General features: G+C 51.5%; 1 protein-coding gene across 9 annotated transcripts in view; it reads left to right on the forward strand.

Moving 5' to 3' along the window:
• Positions 1–21,937, forward strand: part of SLC8A3 (solute carrier family 8 member A3) — a 191,909-nt gene that overhangs the window by 14,234 nt on the left and 155,738 nt on the right. For all 9 annotated transcript variants that reach the window (XM_078868258.1, XM_078868264.1, XM_078868261.1 and 6 more), the window contains exon 2: positions 1,594–3,584. In XM_078868258.1, coding sequence (XP_078724384.1) covers positions 1,723–3,584 — 1,862 coding nt within the window. In that variant the 5' untranslated portion in view covers positions 1,594–1,722. The remainder of the gene's footprint in view (positions 1–1,593; positions 3,585–21,937) is intronic.

The raw sequence follows: 21,937 nt of genomic DNA on the forward strand, positions 1-21,937 counted from the left end.
CCTCATCCAATTGCCCTTCCGCTGATAAATGTTAAATTGTTGACGCGTCGGTCAGGCGGGGTCACATTATAGCCCAACGCCTTTCCCATACTGGCCACGGACCACGGTCATGAGGCTACTACCCAGGCGAATGCAGGAACATGCGTTGTTGTACTGTACTATCTTTCAACGTGCATGTTCATGGGGCTTCACCAATCCTCTTCCCGATTTTAAGCGACTTTGAAAATTACACATTTACGTAACAGGTTGGACGGTGCTCCCTGCTCCTCGTGCCGGACACGGATAGCTGCTCCTGGGGTGCCCTTGGCTGGCATGCAGCAGAGCATTGCGACTGTTGACATGAGAATTGATGTTAGCCGCTTTAAGTTGCTGAGTCCTTGAACTGCCCTATGAATGCAAACCCTGATCCGCACTTACACATTTGCATTCGGATACGAATGTCTATATTTGGGCGGTATGTGTAACACATTTGTAATGCAGGGGCGATGGCATCGCTTCTTGTTGCATAGAGAGGGTTGCGGTTCTGATACGGCAGGCCACCCTAGTTAATGCCCCGGGCGTATTCACCTCAACAATACACGACGTCCGTCTACTTCAGCGTGGACATTAAAGATCCCCTGATGTCGCTCGGAGTATAGTCAGCCATTGTGTGCCGGCACATCATGGTCCAAAATCGTCGGCTTCAAAACATTACCCGCAAATTATTCAATCGGGATTATGCAAACAGTGGCAGCGAACATCGCCCTCCACCTGCTGCTTGCAGGGGTCGGTGCCGAGTCGCGTTGTACCACACAGGGGCAGCTGCCACTGGGGGTGCCCTTTCAAAATGCGTTGGGATGCGGGTCGCTTGTCGAGCGCAAAGTTCTGCCGAGACTTCCCCGGATGCAAAAGGGGCGCCCCAATCAAAAAAAAAATAGCAATGATTACCACGATGTTACCATCCCAAAGTAACTGTTACCATTCGATTATTCAACTATTTATTTTGCCAGGTAAGGCCCACCGAGCTGTATATATTTTTTTCCAGAAGCGATCTGGTTATCACAAATGAGAGGTCAGCGAAGTGGCTGATCGCGTGGAAATGTATAGCAGGCAAACACTCTAAACGCGTGATGTTGCTTCTCAATGTGGAGGTGAAAAACCGGAGGACCCGGGAGAAAAATCCACACGATCACGTGGAGAGACACACGCAAACTCGAAATATACAGCAGCAGGCGTCAGGGTCGGGACTGAACCCACGACCTCCTGGACACCAGGCGAGGTGGTGAACATCTCCTAGCCACTGTGATGATGATGAGAGAGAGACACGCAAACTCGAAATATACAACAGCAGGCGTCAGGGTCGGGACTGAACCCACGACCTCCTGGACACCAGGCGAGGTGGTGAACATCTCCTAGCCACTGTGATGATGATGAGAGAGAGACACGCAAACTCGAAATATACAACAGCAGGCGTCAGGGTCGGGACTGAACCCACGACCTCCTGTATACATGGCGAGGTAGTTAACATCTCACCACCGCAGCACCAACATTGCACCTCAATGTACCTCTCCTCTAACCGGCGGCTCCCCAAACCCTGACCCCCCCCCCCCCCAGTTCCCTGCCGCCTGAGCCGCTCCCACCGTCCTGGACCCCCGAGAGCGGCGAGAGCGGCGACAGCGACAGCAGCGGCAGCAGCAGCAGCGGCGTGACTACGACGCCCCCTCCGCCCGCGCCCGCACTCGCATGGCTCCGCCGGCGTTCCGGCCGCGTCGTCGGCCGCCGCTGCTGCTGCTGTCGCCTCCGCTGGCGGCGGCCGCGCTGGCGTCGCTGCTGTGCCGCGCCGAGGCCGGCTCGGCGCTCGAGCCGGGAGGAAGCGTCGGCGTCTCGCCGGCCAACGGCACGTGCGGCGGCTCCTACAAGTGCAAGGAGGGCATCATGCTGCCCATCTGGTTCCCGGAGAACCCGTCGCTGGGCGACAAGGTGGCGCGTGCCATCGTCTACTTCGTGGCGCTCGTCTACATGTTCCTGGGCGTGTCGATCATCGCCGACCGCTTCATGGCGTCGATTGAGGTGATCACGTCGCAGGAGCGCGAGGTCATCATCCGCCGGGCCAACGGCGAGACGACGCGCGCCACGGTGCGGGTGTGGAACGAGACGGTCTCCAACCTGACGCTCATGGCTCTCGGCTCGTCGGCGCCCGAGATTCTGCTCTCCATCATCGAGGTCGTCGGCCACGAGTTCAAGGCGGGCGAGCTGGGTCCCAGCACCATCGTGGGCAGCGCCGCCTTCAACATGTTCGTCATCATCGGCCTGTGCGTGTACGTCATCCCCGACGGCGAGTCGCGCAAGATCAAGCACCTGCGCGTGTTCTTCGTGACGGCCACGTGGAGCATCTTCGCCTACATCTGGCTCTACCTGATCCTGGCGGTCATCTCGCCGGGCATCGTCGAGGTGTGGGAGAGCCTCGTCACCCTCATGTTCTTCCCCGTGTGCGTGATCTTCGCGTGGGTCGCCGACCGCCGGCTGCTCTTCTACAAGTACATGTACAAGAAGTACCGCACCAAGCGGCACGGCATCATCATCGAGACGGAGGGCGAGCGGCCCAAGGCCGGCATCGAGATGGACGGCAAGGTGATCGGCTCGGGCGGCGACGGCGGCGGAGACGACTCGATGGTGGACGGCGGCGCGCTGGTGCTGCCCGAGTCGAACGACGCGGACGAGAGCCGCCGCGAGATGATCCGCATCCTCAAGGAGCTGAAGCAGAAGTACCCCGAGAAGGACATGGACCAGCTGGTGGAGATGGCCAACTACCAGGCGCTGATCCAGCAGCAAAAGAGCCGCGCCTTCTACCGCATCCAGGCGACGCGCATGATGACGGGCTCGGGCAACATCCTGAAGAAGCACGCGGCCGACCAGGCGCGCAGGGCGTCGAGCCTGCACAGCGTGTCGGTGGCCGAGCAGACGGACGAGCACACCACCAAGATCCACTACGAGCCGTGCTCGTACATCTGCCTGGAGAACTGCGGCTCGTGCGCGCTGAGCGTCGTGCGGCGTGACGGCGACCTCGCCAGCGTCGTGTACGTCCGCTACAAGACGGAGGACGGCACGGCGAAGGCCGGCTCGGACTACGAGTACAGCGAGGGCACGCTGGTCTTCAAGGCCGGCGAGACGCAGAAGGAGATCAACGTGGGCATCATCGACGACGACATCTTCGAGGAGGACGAGCACTTCTTCGTGCGCCTCTACGACGTCCACGTGAGCCCTGCCCTCGACTCGTCCTTCGAGCAGAACCACGGCGGATTGGCGGGCGTCGGAGTCGGCGCGGCGTCGGCGGCGGCGTTGTTCCCCGCTGCGCGGCTCGTGCCGCCCTACGTGGCGACGGTGACCATCTTCGACGACGACCACGCCGGCATCTTCACGTTCGAGGACAAGATGGCCCACGTGAGCGAGAGCGTGGGCATCATGGAGGTGCGCGTGCTGCGCACTTCGGGCGCGCGCGGCACCGTCGTGGTGCCCTACAAGACGGTGGAGGGCACGGCCAAGGGCAGCGGCGAGGATTTTGAGGATACGTACGGCGAGCTGGAGTTCCAGAACGACGAGACCATGTAAGTGGCGGGCTTCCCACCTCCCCCCCCACCCTTGTTTTTGTATTTGTTATTATTTAGTGGTCTCTCTCTCTCTCTGTGTCTCCCTCTGTCTCGCTCTAAATGTCCCTTGCCGCGTTGATCTGTGCGGACCGGATTGGCCCGGAGGGACGAAGGTCAAAGTTCGCGTGAGGGGCGAGGAGGTCGCTCCTTTTTCATTGTGACGCCGAGCCGCCGATGTTGACCGCTGTGAACTTCTTTGATGAAACCAGCGTCGATGATGTTCGTCGGCAAGGAGCTCGCAGTTGACGAGATCTGTGAGTGGACGAAAATCATCGAGGATGTCAGTGACGACGACCGCCCACCGGACCAAAGTGTGATTTATTATGACGACGCATGAAAACGTCTGACTGAAGATGCACACTGAGACAATGTGCTAACATCATTCGAGACTGCAGTACACTGACGGAGACTACAAATGCCCATTGGATATGTGTGTGTGTGAGCGAGAATTCACGATTGGATGACCTTACAATAATGGTTTGGGCGAAATTTGCAGCTCACACCACCAAAATGTAACACTAAGAGAGGTCACCCCCGCTGCATACATGCACAGGAGTTTCACTTTAAAGAATCACCGGACTTAAAATCTTAAAATGCCCGATTGCTGCAGTTGACCTCGCGGAGAAGAGACTGATAAAAATTTAATCCACAGACCTTTAACAGTTGTCTAAAAAAATCGGACGTTTGCACATCGTCGACGCTAAAACTACGACGAGAATTTGACTTTGTCTCTCTTCTCAAACGTCCGTCCAAATCAACAACCGCGCGTGGGCACTCGGCTGTGGTGTGGCGGTTGTGGCGGTGGTGGTGGTGTGCGCGAGAGGCTTGATCGTTCTATCTCGGCCTCCTCCAGGTGAGTGTTTGCGTCAACGGAAGACGACCGCTAGGGCGAAGGTGGGAAGATGGGTTGGTGGGCGAGGGGGGGGGCTAGGGATTTGTCGTACACTTGGCAGCCTCGATCCTGCGAAGCTCACAAACTTGCATGAGCGTCGCCCGTCTCGAACGGGCGGCGCCGAATAAAATAGAATCAATACCGACGCTTTAATCATCAACTCGCCATTCGTACTTCGACTCGGCCGGCCGCTGCATGCACCGCGCTCGCGGCGCGGCGCTCGAAGTCTCAACGAGAACATCTCCAAGTTGTTGTGCTTTAGACCCCATTTGTGCGAATTAGTTACTTACATTCTTTCTCTCTCTTGTCTCTCGAACTTCCTCTCCACCGGATGCCTCTAGCGCATCAGACGCGCGCTGGCGCAAGCCGAGTAGACTTAAGTGACAGTGATAACAACAACAAAACAGAGTTGAGTCAACATCTGTACACACGGAGCTGGCCGGGGAAACTGTTTGTGCGTTTCTCGGGTGGGTTTGCATGACGGCCGCGCCGGAGGCGCCTTCGATGCTTTGCGCTCGCGATTCGATGCGCGGGTCGCGAGCCTCCGAGTCGCAGTATCGCCGTCATTGTCGTCCTTATTAACCGAGGAGTGCGTGTGCCGTTAACGCCCCCTTCGCTCTACATGCGCGCAATTGATGCGTGCTATGTACGCCTTTGGGGACATTGTTACATAACTGCTGCCTCGGAATGTTGTTGAAATAACAGCTTTCCTTCCGCCGGTTTTGGCATCCGCCTGGGTATTGCAAAGCTCCAAGGTCAGGAGTGACTAATATAATGAATGTAAGTCTCATGTGCACCTATCAATCATTCAATTCATTACATTGCTGACATCACACCCTGGGCCTTTTGCTAAACCCTCGTTTTGCTGGCGGAGGGGAGTGTGGGAGCTCGGGGTTTTTGTTGTTGTTGCAGACCTCGATGCTGCTGTGATGGTGTATTGGCCTTGCCAGTTAAACCATTCGTCCACCCAGCTGCATTCCCTTCCGCCTACCCACTCACAACGCCAGTCGCTTACTCACCTGCCTACTGACCTAAGCACTTACCCACCTACCTACCCACCCACCTACCCACCTACCTAAACAACCACCAAACAACGCACCGACCCACTCAATCACCAACAACCGCCGTTTGACGTTAGCACCTACTTAGCCTTGTTTACATATCCACTCGGCACCGTCCAGATGACTAGGTAGAGTGGTCATTCTATTAAACAATGTGCCATCTGATTTGTATAGTTTCTCATTTGCTCTGTGTTTTTTTTGTAAACCTGTTACCCCGAATGTAACACGAGCATTTAATTTGCATGTAATTTCGATGCATCATAAATCATTCGTTTCTCCACGCATGATTCGATGGGTGCATCATGAGCAAAATAATTTAATGCAATCAATTAACTGTTGCATCATTACATCAAGTCGGCGGTGAGTCAGATCCTTTATAATTCATGCCATGTTAAGAGACCAGGCTTACAAAGGCAAACACAAAAAATAAATGTCAATTTCAAAGCAAGGAAATTAAGTGGCAGGTGTATTAACCAAACCTTCACGATTAAGAACAAACCAATTTGTCGGGACGAAGAATAAACACAAAGCAAATAAAATGGGAACATCATGTTGGTTTATTGTACAACAACGATCAAAAGCAATCTGCACTCAAGCAGATTTTTCCCCGAAGAAAATGAATCCGGTTTGTCAGAGAAGATCGATTGGGACGGAACAGATGGCAGTTGTCGAGGAGACGCCGAATTGTTGCCAAGTACGAATGACGAAACGTTCTCCGAGTCGCGGCGATGGGAGGAATTGAGTCGTGCGTCTCGAGGTGAGGGTTGCCACCAGAGGTCGCAACCGGGTACCCGATACCTGTACCCTACCCGATACCCGGTACGGGTACCCGTTTGCGACCCTGGTGCGGCCGGGTACGGGTAGGCCGTGAGTCACTGGTGAGTAACCGTTTGTCACTCATTACCCAACGTCTTGTCTCTTCTCACAACTCAAGTTCCTAGAATCAACCCACCCGCGCCTGCAACATGGCTTCATCCCAGAGGTCACAATCAGGTACCCGATACCCGTTTGCGACCCTGGTGCGGCCGGGTACGGGTACGGGTAAGGAATCAAAACCCGTTTGCGACCTCTGGTTGCCACCGTTTCCACTGCAAGAGCCAACCGAGACAGATTTGATGAGCCAGCCCGGCCCGGGCCGATCGCGACCGTGCAGTGTGTCGGCTCGGGGCGCTGCACTGGCGAGGTCGCCGTCCCGGTGCACGAAGCTCAGTGCACGCGAGCCGCAGTTCTCCGGGAAGATGTCCGAGCACGGCTCGTAGTGACTCTTAGTGGTGTGCTCGTCCGTGTGCTCGTCCATCTGTTTGGCCACCGAGACGCTCTGCGGGCTCGAGGCCCTGCGCTCCTGGTCGGCCGCGTGCTTCTTCAGGATGTTGCCTGAGTCCGTCTGCATGCGCGTCGCTTGGATGCGGTAGGAGGCGCGGTTCTTTGGATCAGCACCTGGTAGTTGGCCATCTCGACCGGCTAATGCATGCCGCCCGAGCACCGATGCCAATTCGCGTGGTGTCCGGGCCTGCTTAGCTTGCGAGATCTGACAATGCGATCGTTAACATCCCGCATGAGCGAACCAGATGAACGTCGCGGCAGACCCTGAGTGAATGCTTTCAAAATGAGCCCAGACCACGGCAAGTCCCTGCGTGTCGATAGTGGAAGGCCGCCAGATTTACGGTGGAGGTCACGATGATGAACAGAGGCGGCTCTAATTTAGAATAAAGCGCGCAAGGCCGAATGGAAGCCGGGCTCCGGACCTCTTCAGAGCCGCGTCGCGTTTCACATTTATAAATCACATCGCCGTGGTCGATAATAGGCACGGAGGTGGATGAGACAAGCTGGTGGTGAGCAGATAAGAGGCACGATTTGTTTCTGGAAGAGAGCCCCGACTGGATTTCTAATTTATTTGTGAGTTTTTTTGCGTTCACGAGCATTCAAAATCAGGTGCAAATCTCGCCAGGTCACCCTGCCTCGTCGTCTTTGGCTACGATCTCTGTTGCTGTTGTACGATGGCCTACGCAAGCCAAATGAGAGAATGGTATTTCGCCATTCCTCATCGTCTTGCGAGGCCACAATCGATCACACTTCTTGCGAAGGAGCCGATCCCGACGTTCCATCTCCACGGCGGACGGGCTCTCAGCCGTATTCTCTCCATTGGCTGACATTTCATCACAACTCTTTGGTTATTTCGGTAGAGTCACGTAGGTATAAATAAAATAAAATAAATCACGACGTTTCAGGCGCAACACAAGCGTCCGTCATCAGGTGGGAAAGCATGGTCTGCTGCTGAGGCAGACTGTTTTAAAAGGTTTGAAATGGGTGTAGCTCAAGGGTTATAAAGAAGTGGCCGGGCCTCGTGATGTGAATGTGAGAAATAAGCATGTAACTGTCAGACACAAGTCTCATCCATTGGTCATCATCCTCCTAGCGACGATGTCCTCCAGTTCGCCGATCGTACCGTCGATTTAAAAAAAATATTTTATCGTCCCAATGCGATGTCGCCCGATGACTTTTCAGCCCCCAGCTTTCTGTCGCCCCCCCCCCCCCCCCTTTAACTACAACTAGGCCTATACCAACCCCTCGTTATCAATCCCTCTTGTTGTACTGCATCAAAACTACACCATCACTTACAATAACCCCAATTCTTCATTTTAAATTATTATCATGCTATGTACAATTTAATAATTGCTGTAAATTGCCTTGGTGAAGGCGCTATATAAAAAATCTCATTAAGATAAGATGAGATTAAAAAAAAATCCTCAAATGTCAAGGAGGGGTCGGTGGAGAGACCGTTAGGGGAAGCGAAGGAGATGGATGGAGAGTCGGGGGAAAGTTCCAGAAATGATGGAGAATGGGGCTAAAAGAAGGGGATACAAGAAGGGGCTATAAGAAGGGGCTAAATAATTATATAAAAGTAGGGGGTAAAAGAAAGGGATGAAAGGAGGGAATAAAAGAAGGGGATAAAATAAAATAAGTGGAAAAAATGAAGGGATAAGAGAAGGGGATAAAAGGAGGGGGTAAAAGAAGGGGATAAAATTTAATAAGGGGATCAAATGAGGGGATAAAAGAAGGGGGTAAAATAAGGGGATAAAAGGAGGGGAGAGAAGGGATTCTGGACGGCGCCTCAACGGAGACTCGCTGATGCGTTAGGCACCACGCTCAATACGGAATGAAGTTCAACACTTACCAGGGCCAGAACTCTGTATATACTAATAATAATAATAATCATCATCATCATAAAAAAACAACATCCAACATTAATACCGGGTAGTTGCGTCGTTGCAATGTGAGTTGTTACGTAACGGAGGTGACTAACACGCAGGGCCAAAGCGATTACAATTGTTGTGAACGCTTGCAAAGGCGCAAAGTGATTCGCAACATAAATTAATGTAATCGTGGAGAGGCAGCCGAGGTGACTCAGCGTCATCGTCGTCGGAGTGAGTAATCAGGTTCATCTCGCAAATAATTCCCCAAAATAAGTAAACCAACAAGGCTTGGGAGCGCATTCGCTGGAGAGAGAGAGAGAGAAGGGATTTGAGATACGATCGCAGAGAACCTTGGAGCCCATTGACATCTCATACCTCGGTATGTGATATGCGATCTCTCTTCACACTCGACGCCAACTATTGCTAATCACGCATCTGTCGTTTCATATCCTCCCCCCCCTTTCCCCCCCCACCCCGGTTTCGTATTATCTCACCACGCCTCGGCAGCTTCACCCCTTTTTATTTTTTTAAACCGTAGAACCCCGAGGTTATTATTTACGTGGCAATTTACCTGGGTATTAGCTCTGGATGCTTAGCGCTGTACATCAGGACAATGGCGTAATGCGTTGCATTTCGCCGCGCAGTAAGTAATCAAAAGCGTGACTATATTGAAACCGATTGGTGTTGTGCATCGTGTAAGGACATCAATCTCGCGAGCTGCGCCGAGAAACAATGCGTTGTCCTGACAATTGTTTTTTATTGTACGACAGCCAAGGATTTCAATTTGACCTCAAAAATATGATTCTCAGAGAACACGCGCACGCACGCGTGGGTGTGTGCGCAGTGTTGCACGCGTGGTGTGTGTGCTAGTGCGTACAGCCCTTGCCCCAAGAGAATGTTAAAGGCTATACGGGACATCTCTGTCTTTGTGCCCGTGTGGAGGAGTGGTGGCACGGCAATTGGCGCACTGCTCTTCGAAGTCGGCGACCCGAGCTTGATTCCCGCTCGTGGCCAACAATCTGTGCCGGATATCTGAACTGGTCCTGGGACCTTCCTGAGGTCGACTTGGCCTTGGGGAGACAAAGGCGGCTGGGGGGGGGGTGGCCACTCCACCCCCTCGCGCTCCGTGCCACCCTTAAAAAGGGGTTCACTCACAGCACTTGCCCCAGCAGTCCTTGTAGCCTAAATGGGCGATCTTTGTCTTTGTTTGTACCTTCTATGTCCTAGTGAGTGCCAATGTGCACACGTGTGTGTGTGTGCACGTGTGTCCACCCATGTGTATTGTAGTGCGTGCCAACGTTGCGTATGCATGAATGGATGTATGCATGTGCACTCATATGTTCCAGCGTGTGTCACCGTACATGCACACGTGCATTTACGTACGTGTCTACACGCGTGTGCGTGTTCCCTTTGCCCAGAGCAGCCACCTTTTATATATAAAATAAATAAAAAGCTTACAGAGCAGGCTGCGCGCCATGGACAGAGGATGGTTTATCTCATTTTAACCGTTGGAATTGTGCGATTAGATTATGACAAGGGAAGAGATGGTTGCAAGATTAGGCCAGCTTTTAGAGACATCGCATTTATCAGCTGCTCCTCAACACCCCCCCCACCCACCCACTGCCTCCCCCGGCAATTTAACCCCATTGTCTACGTCTTTGCGTGACACTTCACGGGGCCAAAAATTACAGGTGCGGATTTTATTCGTTCCTACGAGTGTTTAAGTGCCTACGTTTGGCCGGCTACTTCAAGGCTATGGAGTTGACATGTGTAAATCCTGCACCTGCTGGTGGTGATGGTGGTAGTGGCGGTGGTCAAAGACAAAAGACATTTTTTTTAGGTGGTGGTGTAATGCTGCTGCTTGTGGTGGTGGCGATGATGGCGTTGGTCATACCAACGGCACTTAAGAAGGCACAATGTAGGCCTTTTAGCATAAGCTGGTAATTGATCACATCTTCCCATATCATTGGCCCTATTCTTACACGCAAAGTCAGAGGGAGAATCCTTGTGAGGCTTGCTCAGGAAATCCTCACCGAGTCTCAAGACTTTTGTTCGCTAGGAGCCTGCTTGATTTTCGTCTGCTCAAGATTTTTTTTGTATTTACGTTCGGCGTCTGAGAAAACTGTAGTGCCCAGAAAAGGGGCAGTGAAGTAACGGCCCATGGGGCTGGATATGACACGTGGCCTCATTCCGTATGGTCTGTCTCCCACATGAGGCCTACCTCTTCCAAACGGGTCCCAAAGTCCATTGTTGCTCATCCATCATGCAATGCATCTTAGCGTCGCTAATCGTGTACTAGAGGGCAAATATGTTCGACCTGGCAACACCAACCCGAGTTCGCTGCCTTCGTCGTCATCCGTGAGTGTAGAGGACGCCGGCTCTCGTATTTGCACCTTCGATGAGCACGTTTGGCTATGCACGGCGCGAAAGAAGTCCAACACACACGCATACATGCAACACGTGGTTTGTGTGCGCAGGGCGACTGCGGCTGCGCAGACCGATTCGCGAGTGTCCTCAGTTGCACTTGCAGCAGGACAGAGAAGAAGAAACCCCCTCCCCTCCCAACTAGTCCTGAGCACACAGCCAATGTCACGGTCCTCGTGCGATCAAAGTTTGGTGGGTATTAATGCGTTGCGCTTCGCCACAGGTGTTTAAAAGGGGCTATTCAGATAAACGGTTCTGCTACCCCGACCTAGAGAAAGCACCCTTCGTGCAGAGTGGGATAACACTCAAATCCTTGCATGTACAGGTCCTGAGAAGCCTTACGTGCATATATATCATATTTGACCAGAGCTGTCGCGGCAAGGTCAAATGTCAGGCGTGATCCAGCGTGATTGTGGTCCCGCGCCAGAGTTAATCAGGCTGGACCTGCGGGTAATTGCACGGTCACGCAGCGCTCGCAGCCTCTCAGATCAGCCGTCCTTCAACAGGCAATTCCGCACACGTCAAACGCAAATTGGTAACGCTCTCCCATCGTTTAAATGTCGTCATCATCCAAAATCCATTTCATTTCGCCTCCGCTGTGTGCTTACCGATCCGTTAGAGTGCACAGACCACCACCGCTACCATCACCGCTACCACCTATACAACCCCTACTCACCACCACCGCTACCACTATCCCTATACAACCCCTACTCACTACCACCGCCACCACTATCCCGATACGGCCCCTACTCACCACCACCATCACTACGAAATTAACACTGTAGTCAAAACAATTAACTTCCCATTATCACCGCATGCTGCCACCACTACCACCACCTTAACCACCACCATCTGTATTCTTAATGTAGGTCCACTCCCAGAAGGCTGTGCAGCTGATGGGTTGTGTAAAAAAACATAAATTTGAAGCAGACATGATCTGGTAGACACAATGGACAGGAAGTACAAGATCAATGGGCCCGCATTATGCGCATGTATCACATCACATCTACGCCTCTATAAGGAACGAAACGGGTGGACATCTCCACAAATCTGGCTGTTGCCTGATGAAGCTAGTTGTAATTACTGGAATCGTCGTTCTCAGATTGGAAATGTTGTGGCTTTGCTTTCCAACACACCGGCGTGATGTACTAGTGACGAATTGGCACGTTCTGTTTACGTGTAAACCCTTACTAGTTGGCTGTGTCGGGTGGTGGTGGGTTTAACGACACATTTATACATTTACGCGATGTAACCGAAAAAAACCTGTATTATAGAATACTTACATATTCCCAATATATTTCACTAACACAGCTCCTCTCCCCAAACACCACCACTATGCTCCCTGTATTGCCCCTTCACCACCACCACCTCCTCCACCACAACCACCTTCACCATCGCTACCACCTCCCCCATCGCTACCATCACCACCACCACCACCTCCACCATCGCTACCACCACCCCCACCACAACCACCCCCACCACAACCACCTTCACCATCGAGACCACCACAACGACCTCCACCATCGCTACCATCACCACCACCACAACCACAACCACCACCACCACCACAACCACCACCACAACCACCACCACAACCACCTCCACCATCGCTATCACCTCCCCCATCGCTACCACCACCATCACCACCACCATAACCACCTCCACCATCGCTACCACCACCAGCACACGGTCGAGTAAGATGTATGCGTGCGATATTTCACGACTGCCTCCACCGCTCCGGCTCAGATTACGCAACTGCGCGAGCGAGGGCATCTTGGCTCTGCCTGTGTAATACCGCTGGGGCTGATACGGGAAAGGTGTGCATCTGCTGCCTCAGATGTTATATCCGATACCCACAATATCCGCATTGTCCTCATCTGCAGCTATCGCAGTGACAGAAGCGTCCCTCGTCATCGCACGGATGCAACCGCCGTCCCTGGAGCAGCGAGACTAATGCGATGGATGTCGATTCTGGTCTCGTATTGTCCGGTTCACATGATATGACTCATATTGTATTTAATAATGAAAAAAAATCTATTGTGTACCATTGTAAGCAATACACAGTGTGCGATCCGGGTTGTTCATAGGGCACCCAGGAACAGTTCGGATATCACATGCCGGTGATGTTGGCTACGGCCGGGGTTCGAACTCAGGTTGCCAGGTTATTGGCGCAGTGCGTCAACCACCGTGCCACCACCAGCACATATCGCTGCAAGCATTACAGGGGATGATAGCCACAATACGCGGACACCTTTAGTAACACTCGGTATCGAGACGAGGCCCACGGTATCAGACGGGCATCGCAATACGTATCTCGATCTTTGTCGTGGGGCTGTTTCTTTGGCGCAGCGATTTGGGGGTCACCCAGCTGTAAAGGGGCAGCAGACCGCGGCTAAGGGAGCGACTTCAAACGGCACGTGGCACAAAGGAGAATTACAGCTGAATGGAGCCCTGGGAGGTACACGATTGCGTCCCATTTGTGCGCAAATGTCTCCTGCAGAGGAGTCTCTCCCTCACTCTGATGTTGGTAGGAGGCTCTGATATTGGCCACGGGCGTCTGGACGATGGGTTATTTATTTTTATATTTTTCATATGCACGCACGCACACGCGCACTGGAGCTGCCATTGGTGTTAATTTCTCGCGCACTGGAGAATGCGATCCAGGTCTCCGATTCCATCTTCCAACGATGCAGGTTTCTTAAAATCCCACCGCCCTCTGATCACCCAGCCGTATAAATGAGTACGGCACAGCTCGTTCATCAGTTGGTCGCGTGTGGTGGGGTAAAGTGTGGGTATTGCCACCTACACTCAACTATTTATTTTTACCAGGTAAGGCTCCCTGAGCTATATATGTTTTTTTCAGAAGCGACCTGGCCACAAATGACAGCTCAGCACAGTGGCTTATCACGTGGAAATGTATAGCAGCCACATACTCTCAACGCGTTATTCTAAAATGTGGAGGGAAACACGTGGAGGTCTCAGAGAAAATTCCACGCGACCACGGGGAGAGAGAGAGACACACACACAAACTCCAAATATACAGCAGCAGGCGTCGGGGTCGGGATCGAATCCACGACTTCCTGCATACCAGGCGAGGTAGTTAACATCGCGCCGCCATTTGCGCCCCCCTCTACGAAGATGTCTGCCCAGTGTGGATTCCCCTGCAAGTAGGGGCCCAGTGTGAAAATGGAGACCAAATATCCTTTGGGGCCCCTCTTAGTGGGGGCCCTTCCACCGGCGGTGTCACGAGCACGCAACTTGCGGGGGCCGCACTTTTACCTTCAACTTGTTATGGACACACGTACAGAAGAAAGTGGCTGACGTTGTTCTTTAGGCACCTCTGCATTTTCTGAGATTCAGCACGAGTGGCTCGAGCTCGGTAAAGCTGAATGAGGGATTTCTAATGAGACAAGACCGCTGTTCAATACACCGCTTAGAACTGAAATGCAATGCGCTCTACGCATTCGCAATCGTCTACAAGAGGTGCATCCCTGCAATTGCTTGCTCATGCAACGACTTGGGGAGATCTTAGACAAGCCACTCTCGAGGGTATTTGGCCTACTCTTCCATATGCTGGCCGAACGTATTTGGAGGGGTGGGAATACCCACCCTTTACCCCACCAACTCGCAACCTGGCGATCGGAGAACTGCTGGGTGCGCATTTATACTGCGCGGTGGACACAGGCGTAGAGGAGATTTAAGAAACTTGCACCATCGTTTCAGCTCCCGCGCCAGGAGATCAAATCGAAATGGTGACCTCTGGCTTGCAAGTCCAGTACGCCGACCATTGCATCACCGCACGCTGCCTGCCGATGGACTAACCGTAGTCTACCCATACATACTGCATACATGGTCAACCCATACATACTGCGGGACGAATTAGCTATGTTGTTGGTGAATCTTTTTGGTTTTGTTTAAAAAGAGTATGCAAATGTAAGTACATCTGGTAAAGTCACGTAGGTAAAAACATTAAAATTAATGAAAGTAAAATAAAACAAAACAAAATAAAATTCACGACGTTTCGGAGGCAACACAAGTCTCCGTCATCAGGTGGGACCGTCACAGCCGAATTAGCTGCATCAAGTGAAGCAATGATTCAAGATGTAATCCCTTATAAGCAAGTTGAAGGGAGGTGGAGAGGGGGGGGGAGAGCTTATCAGGCTGTGGTAGCCAATGAATGGAAACGTATCGGGAGGGAGGAGGAGCGGTGATCAAAGACTGCACGCAGTGCTCAACACAATGAATGGAGACGTGTCGGGACGGAGGGCGAGCGGCGATCAAAGACTGCACGCAGTGCTCAACACAATGAATGGAGACGCGCCGGGACGGAGGGCGAGCGGTGATCAAAGACATCACGTAGTGCTCAACACAATGAATGGAAACGTGGCGAGCGGTGATCAAAGAACAATGAAGAGATTACTGTTAAACACTGTGGATGTTAACACTCGGTGAAGTAAATTAAAATAGTGCCTGTCAGATAAGATGGTCCAAAAAGTGTAATTAAGTCTTTTTTGCGTGGTTAATAACATCTTTCCAGTGATTACTGAGTTTGTACCCATCATCACGGTTGAAATTATGTCTGTGTTTGTATATTTGTATGGCTTCGTGTACAAACCTTTGATGGTAGCCCGGAGGTTTGCAGAGAACCTTGGTCTCGGAAAAGACAATTTCATGAGAGCCCGCCGAGTTGTAGCAATGATCGGCAACGGCCGAAGAAGGCACCCCGCTACGACCCATCGTGTCGACGATAAACTCTCCGACGTACAAACTAGCCCGTTTTCTATCAGATACTCTGCTCCCCTTCACAGGCAAGACCTCTTCGGCAGTACTCAACTCAACCCAATTAGTCTCTATGGTTAAGGACATGGTGCTATTTTCTGATGACATCCTCGTCAGCTTTGATGTAGTATCTTTGTTTACCAAAGTCCCAGTACCGGACACCCTAACAATAATTGAGGACTTAGTCCAACATGGATTGAATTCTGATGTACCTGCGCTGGTTAGGCATTGCCTCACCAACACCTATTTTACCTGGAATGGCACCTTCTACAAACAGAATGAGGGTACCCCTATGGGCTCCCCCTTGTCACCAGTTATAGCCAACATGTTCATGGAAAAGTTTGAATCAGACGCCATCCAGACATCCACCCTGCGTCCTTCCCTGTGGAAGAGATATGTGGATGACACTTTCGTCATCTGGCCACATGGCCTCCCAGCATTGAACCACTTCTTGGACCACATCAATTCTAGACACCCATCTATCAGATTCACCATGGAAGTGGAGAAAGACGGTAAACTACCATTCTTGGATATTCTGTTTAAGAGGAGGCTTGACGGATCCTTGGGACATTCTGTCTACAGGAAAGCCACCCACACAAATTCCTACTTGAAACCGGATTCCCACCACCACCCATCTCAAAAGAATTCTCTCATCAAAACGCTATACCACAGAGCCCATGGCATTTCTGACCAACACCACCTGACTGATGAATTAAGACATGTACATCGGGCCCTCAGGATGAACGGATACTCTGACCGCACTATCCGCCAAGCTGTCTCTCCCACCACACAGAAACAACCACATGAAACTCTGACCAAAACTATCACGTTACCATACATAGCAGGCGTGACCAAAAAGATCTCCAAAATTCTAAACAAACATAAGATCCAAGTCCGATTCAGTACAGTGCATAAAATCCGTGATCTGATTCCATCTGTGAAGGATGTCGTTCCTGACTTACAGTATCCTGGAGTCTACAAATTGAGTTGCATTTGTGGTGATTGCTACATTGGAGAAACAAAACGTCATGTTGCTGATCGTGTCCGCGAGCACAAGTCAGATCTGAAACACGGCAGAACTGATTCTTCGGCCGTTGCCGATCATTGCTACAACTCGGCGGGCTCTCATGAAATTGTCTTTTCCGAGACCAAGGTTCTCTGCAAACCTCCGGGCTACCATCAAAGGTTTGTACACGAAGCCATACAAATATACAAACACAGACATAATTTCAACCGTGATGATGGGTACAAACTCAGTAATCACTGGAAAGATGTTATTAACCACGCAAAAAAGACTTAATTACACTTTTTGGACCATCTTATCTGACAGGCACTATTTTAATTTACTTCACCGAGTGTTAACATCCACAGTGTTTAACAGTAATCTCTTCATTGTTCTTTGATCACCGCTCGCCACGTTTCCATTCATTGTGTTGAGCACTACGTGATGTCTTTGATCACCGCTCGCCCTCCGTCCCGGCGCGTCTCCATTCATTGTGTTGAGCACTGCGTGCAGTCTTTGATCGCCGCTCGCCCTCCGTCCCGACACGTCTCCATTCATTGTGTTGAGCACTGCGTGCAGTCTTTGATCACCGCTCCTCCTCCCTCCCGATACGTTTCCATTCATTGGCTACCACAGCCTGATAAGCTCTCCCCCCCCCTCTCCACCTCCCTTCAACTTGCTTATAAGGGATTACATCTTGAATCATTGCTTCACTTGATGCAGCTAATTCGGCTGTGACGGTCCCACCTGATGACGGAGACTTGTGTTGCCTCCGAAACGTCGTGAATTTTATTTTGTTTTGTTTTATTTTACTTTCATTAATTTTAATGTTTTTACCTACGTGACTTTACCGAAAAAACCTGAGAATATGTAAGTACATCTGTTTTGGTTTGCGTTTTTTTGGCCCGCGTAACATTTTGGCATAATCTGAGATGGTGGCAGGTGTGTATGTATGTATGTATGTGTTGGACTTTTTTCGCACCGTACGTAGCCAACCGTGATAATCGGAGGTGGAGGTGCCAATAGGCCCTTTAATAGTGGGGAGCGGTCAGCGTGCTGCACTACGAACCTGGAGACCCGAGTTCGATTCCCGCTCATGGCCAACACCAGTAGCAATTATCTGAACCGGTCGTAGGCCTCCCCTAGGTCGACTCAGCCTCAAATGAGTATCTGGTGCGGTGTGTAATCATCGCCACTGGGGAGACAAAGGCGGCCGGGCGTGGTGTTGGCCACCCACCCCCTCGTGTGCCGTGCCGGCCTTCATAGGTGCTTGCTCATGGCACTTGTCCCAAGTCTGTTCAGGCTATACGGGGGATCTTTGTCTTTAATAATACTATCCTAAAGTTGACTGAATTATTCTGACATCTCTTGCTATGTTGGGGGCTCCCCGTGTCCTTGGCTCCGAACAACAAAAGCATCCCCGAGGTTAGCGAGCTCACGGTCCGAAAGAGGACCAAAAACATCATCCGAAACGCCACTCCGCAGCTTCAGGATGAGAGGTCCCTTGCATTTACATCGCCCCGCTCCCCTCCTCCTCCTCCTCCCTCCCACCGCAAAAACATCCAGCCGCAAAAATGCAGGTCATTAAAATGATTGACAGCTGCTACATATAACTCAGATGACACATACTGTTCACACAGACCTCCATTCTGTCTCTTCGCGTACAATTACAAATATTTATTTGCAGTCCGTCGGCCAATTGGCTGTCCGGACCAATATCATCAAACAGCATTTGTTTAAGCAAGAGAAGCCGAGATCCAGTTTTGACCATTCTGGATCTCACCGGCATTCTGGCTTATTTCAACAAACGCCAGGCGGTTTAAGGGACGTCATTGGCGACAATAATAACGCAGCGGCAGCCGAAAAATTGCAACGCGTCCTAGCGAACATCCAACGTGAAGAGATGGAGCGATGAAAATCAGTTTGCGTGCAGGTGCTGGGCGGATCGTTTCCCGGCATGCTCACGAGGGACGGCGGCTTGGGGAGGCCTCCATGCAGCAGTAGATTGACCATGGCTGATGATGATTGGCAGGAGCGCTCCACGTAACGCTACAATAGACAGATCTGACGAGAAGTCTCCTGGAAGACCTGGCGCGGATCCGGCGGGCGCGCGGAATTGAGTCCCGGTTCCCGTCACCGCGCAAGGAACGAGCGTCTGTATTCTTAGGTTTTTTCGGTAAAGTCACGTAGGTAAAACATTAAAATTAATACAAGTAAAATAAAATACACGACGTTTCGGAGGCAACACAAGCTTCCGTCTTCAAGTGGAACCGTCACAGCCACGACAGCTGTATCAAGTAAATGAGCTACCACTCCGTATATATACTTGATACAGCTGTCGTGGCTGTGACGGTTCCACCTGAAGACGGAAGCTTGTGTTGCCTCCGAAACGTCGTGATTTTTTATTTTATTTTACTTTTATTAATTTTAATGTTTTACCTACGTGATTTTACCGAAAAAACCTAAGAATATGAATCCTTGCAGTCACGAAAGCTTCAAATCTAGAACGAGCGTCTGCTCCGCGTAAATGTCTCCAATGAAGCCCGTTTTGCAGCTGTGCATTGAAGCAAGGGCACTTTCGGGTAAGGGATCAGCTAAGGGTCAAATCTAATATAAATAGCCACTATATCACTGGCGCTCAAAAGCCCCGTGCAGCATTAACAAAAAAATCCACCCACAGCTCTCAGTCGACTAAATAGCATTAATACTTAAGGCAAACATTTCAAAGGTGAACTCGTTAGCGGATGCATATTGCAGTACAGTTAACAGTTGGCGTGGCAACGCTCACAGTGGCAATCACTCCTCAAAGCTCCCAATCTCAGAGATCTCCAGTAACGCCGCAGGCTGTTAGGGCAAGTGCTGTTCGCGAGCACCTATTGAGGTTGGCATGGCACGCGAGTGCGTGTTGTAAGCCTTGGCTTTGTCTCGCCAGTGTCGATATTGACGCACTGCACCGGCTACTCATCATTTAAGGCCGAGTCAACGTACGGGAGGACCCACTCGCACACCGATGTAAGCCGTGGCCAGGAATCGAACGGAGGTCGCCGGGTTCATAGTGCAGTGCACTGACCACTGCACCACCGCTCCCCACGCACATACAAACACCCGTATGCATGCATTGCCACACACACATGCACACGCAACACAAAGATCCCCCGTGTAGCCTTAACAGACTGCAACAGCAATTGCTGTGAGCGAGCACCTATGAAGGCCGGCACAGCACACGAAGAGGGTGGGTATCCAGCACCACGCCCGGCCGCCTTTGTCTCCCCAGTGGCGATGTTTTGACACATCGCACCAGGTGCTCATTTGAGGCTGAGTCGACCCAGTGGAGGCCCAGCACCGGCTCAGATAATCGTCACCGGTGTCCGCCGTGAGCGGGAATCGAACTCGGGTTACTAGCGCAGCGTAGCGCGCTAACCACTACCGCTGCAACCGTAGATCAGCCAGCGCACGTCTCCTTCAAAACTCACCAGACTGGCAAAAGTCGTTCACAGTTAGGGGGGGGGGCGAACGAAAATAAACCCTCCCCCAATTAATAACTCAACGCACGTCATTGTCAGCACCGCGCAGAAGCCGCAATCACACTTACTCCGCTCGGGGCGCGTTCTCAAAACAACTCTCCGATTCGCGGGTTGTCCAATCGGACGACAGCTTCCCGCGCGAAGTCGCCAAAAGCTAAAATAAAACCATCTCCCGATTTTATTTCCTCTAATTTTTTTTGAGGTTCTTTCATTTCTTCTCATTTTTTGTTGTTGCGGCGAGGACACTTTCTCGCTAAACGCATCTGAAGCTCGCTTGTCCCGCTTGAAGCCCCCTTTTCTAAACGGTTTAAAGACACGCTCGCACGCACAAAGACTCCCCCCTATAGCCTGGAACAGACCGTTGGGGCAAGTGCTGTTAGTGAGTAGCACCTAATGAAGGCTGGAACAGCACACGAGGGGGGCGGGTGGGCAAACACCACGCCCGGCCGCCTTTGTCTCCCCAGTGGTGATGCTTTTACACACCGCACCAAGGTACTCGTTTGAGGCTGAGTCGACCTAGGGGAAGCCCCACGACGGGTTTAAGGCAGTGGCGTTGCTATCGAGTGTGCAGGCAGTGCAACTGCACCAGCATGGACCCAGACAATTGTGGGGGGGGGGTGGATATTGGTCATTTGTGAGGCTCCATAATCTAATTATTTATACTGGAGGAATCCGATGAGCTATCAAGCCCTTGTTTTTGTTTTGCAGGCCTAGAGCCCTCCAGAGTTAATGAATGTAGCTGTTTTTTTCTCATTTCTGTGAAGTCTCCGTGGCAACAGCGAATGATGCGCGGTATCTGGGCAATGGTTTACACAGAGACAGAGGACGTGGCCGATTCAGCCTGGATGCGCCACATCTCGTCGAATTGCGAAAGTTCAGCATTGCTTCGAGTCCGCTTATTGCGTCAATTGGTAACCGCCTTGAGTTGTGTGCGTGGGGATGCGAGGTGGTCACGTGATGGCAGTGTTGAGTTGCAACCTTGTGGGCGCCAAGGTGGCGAGATGTTAACTACCTCGCCTGGTGTGAAGAAGGTCGTGGGTTCGGATCCCGACCCCGACCCCGACCCTGACGCCTGCTATGTTTTTGACTTTTGCATGTCTCTCCCTGTGGTCGCGTGGATTATTTTTTTCCGGGTCCTTCGCTTGTTCTCTCCACATTTAGAAACATGTTTTATTTTTTATTATTTTATTAATTTCCCTTCTACGTGACTTTACCGAAAGAACCAAGAAGATGAATCCCTGCAGTCACGAAAGCTCTAAATCGAAATTTATGCGTGTCAAAGTATTGGGCTGCTGTAAATTCCCACGTGATGAGCCACTTCATCGGGATATCGTTTGTGACCAGGTCGCTTCTGAATAAGAACGGATATAGCTAAGTGGGCCTTATCTGGTAAAAACATATATAGAAAATTTGTGAGTTTTCTCTGATTCCTTC

Source organism: Lampetra fluviatilis, chromosome 25 (genome assembly GCF_964198595.1).
Source record: "Lampetra fluviatilis chromosome 25, kcLamFluv1.1, whole genome shotgun sequence".
Classification (NCBI taxonomy): Eukaryota; Metazoa; Chordata; class Hyperoartia; order Petromyzontiformes; family Petromyzontidae; genus Lampetra; species Lampetra fluviatilis.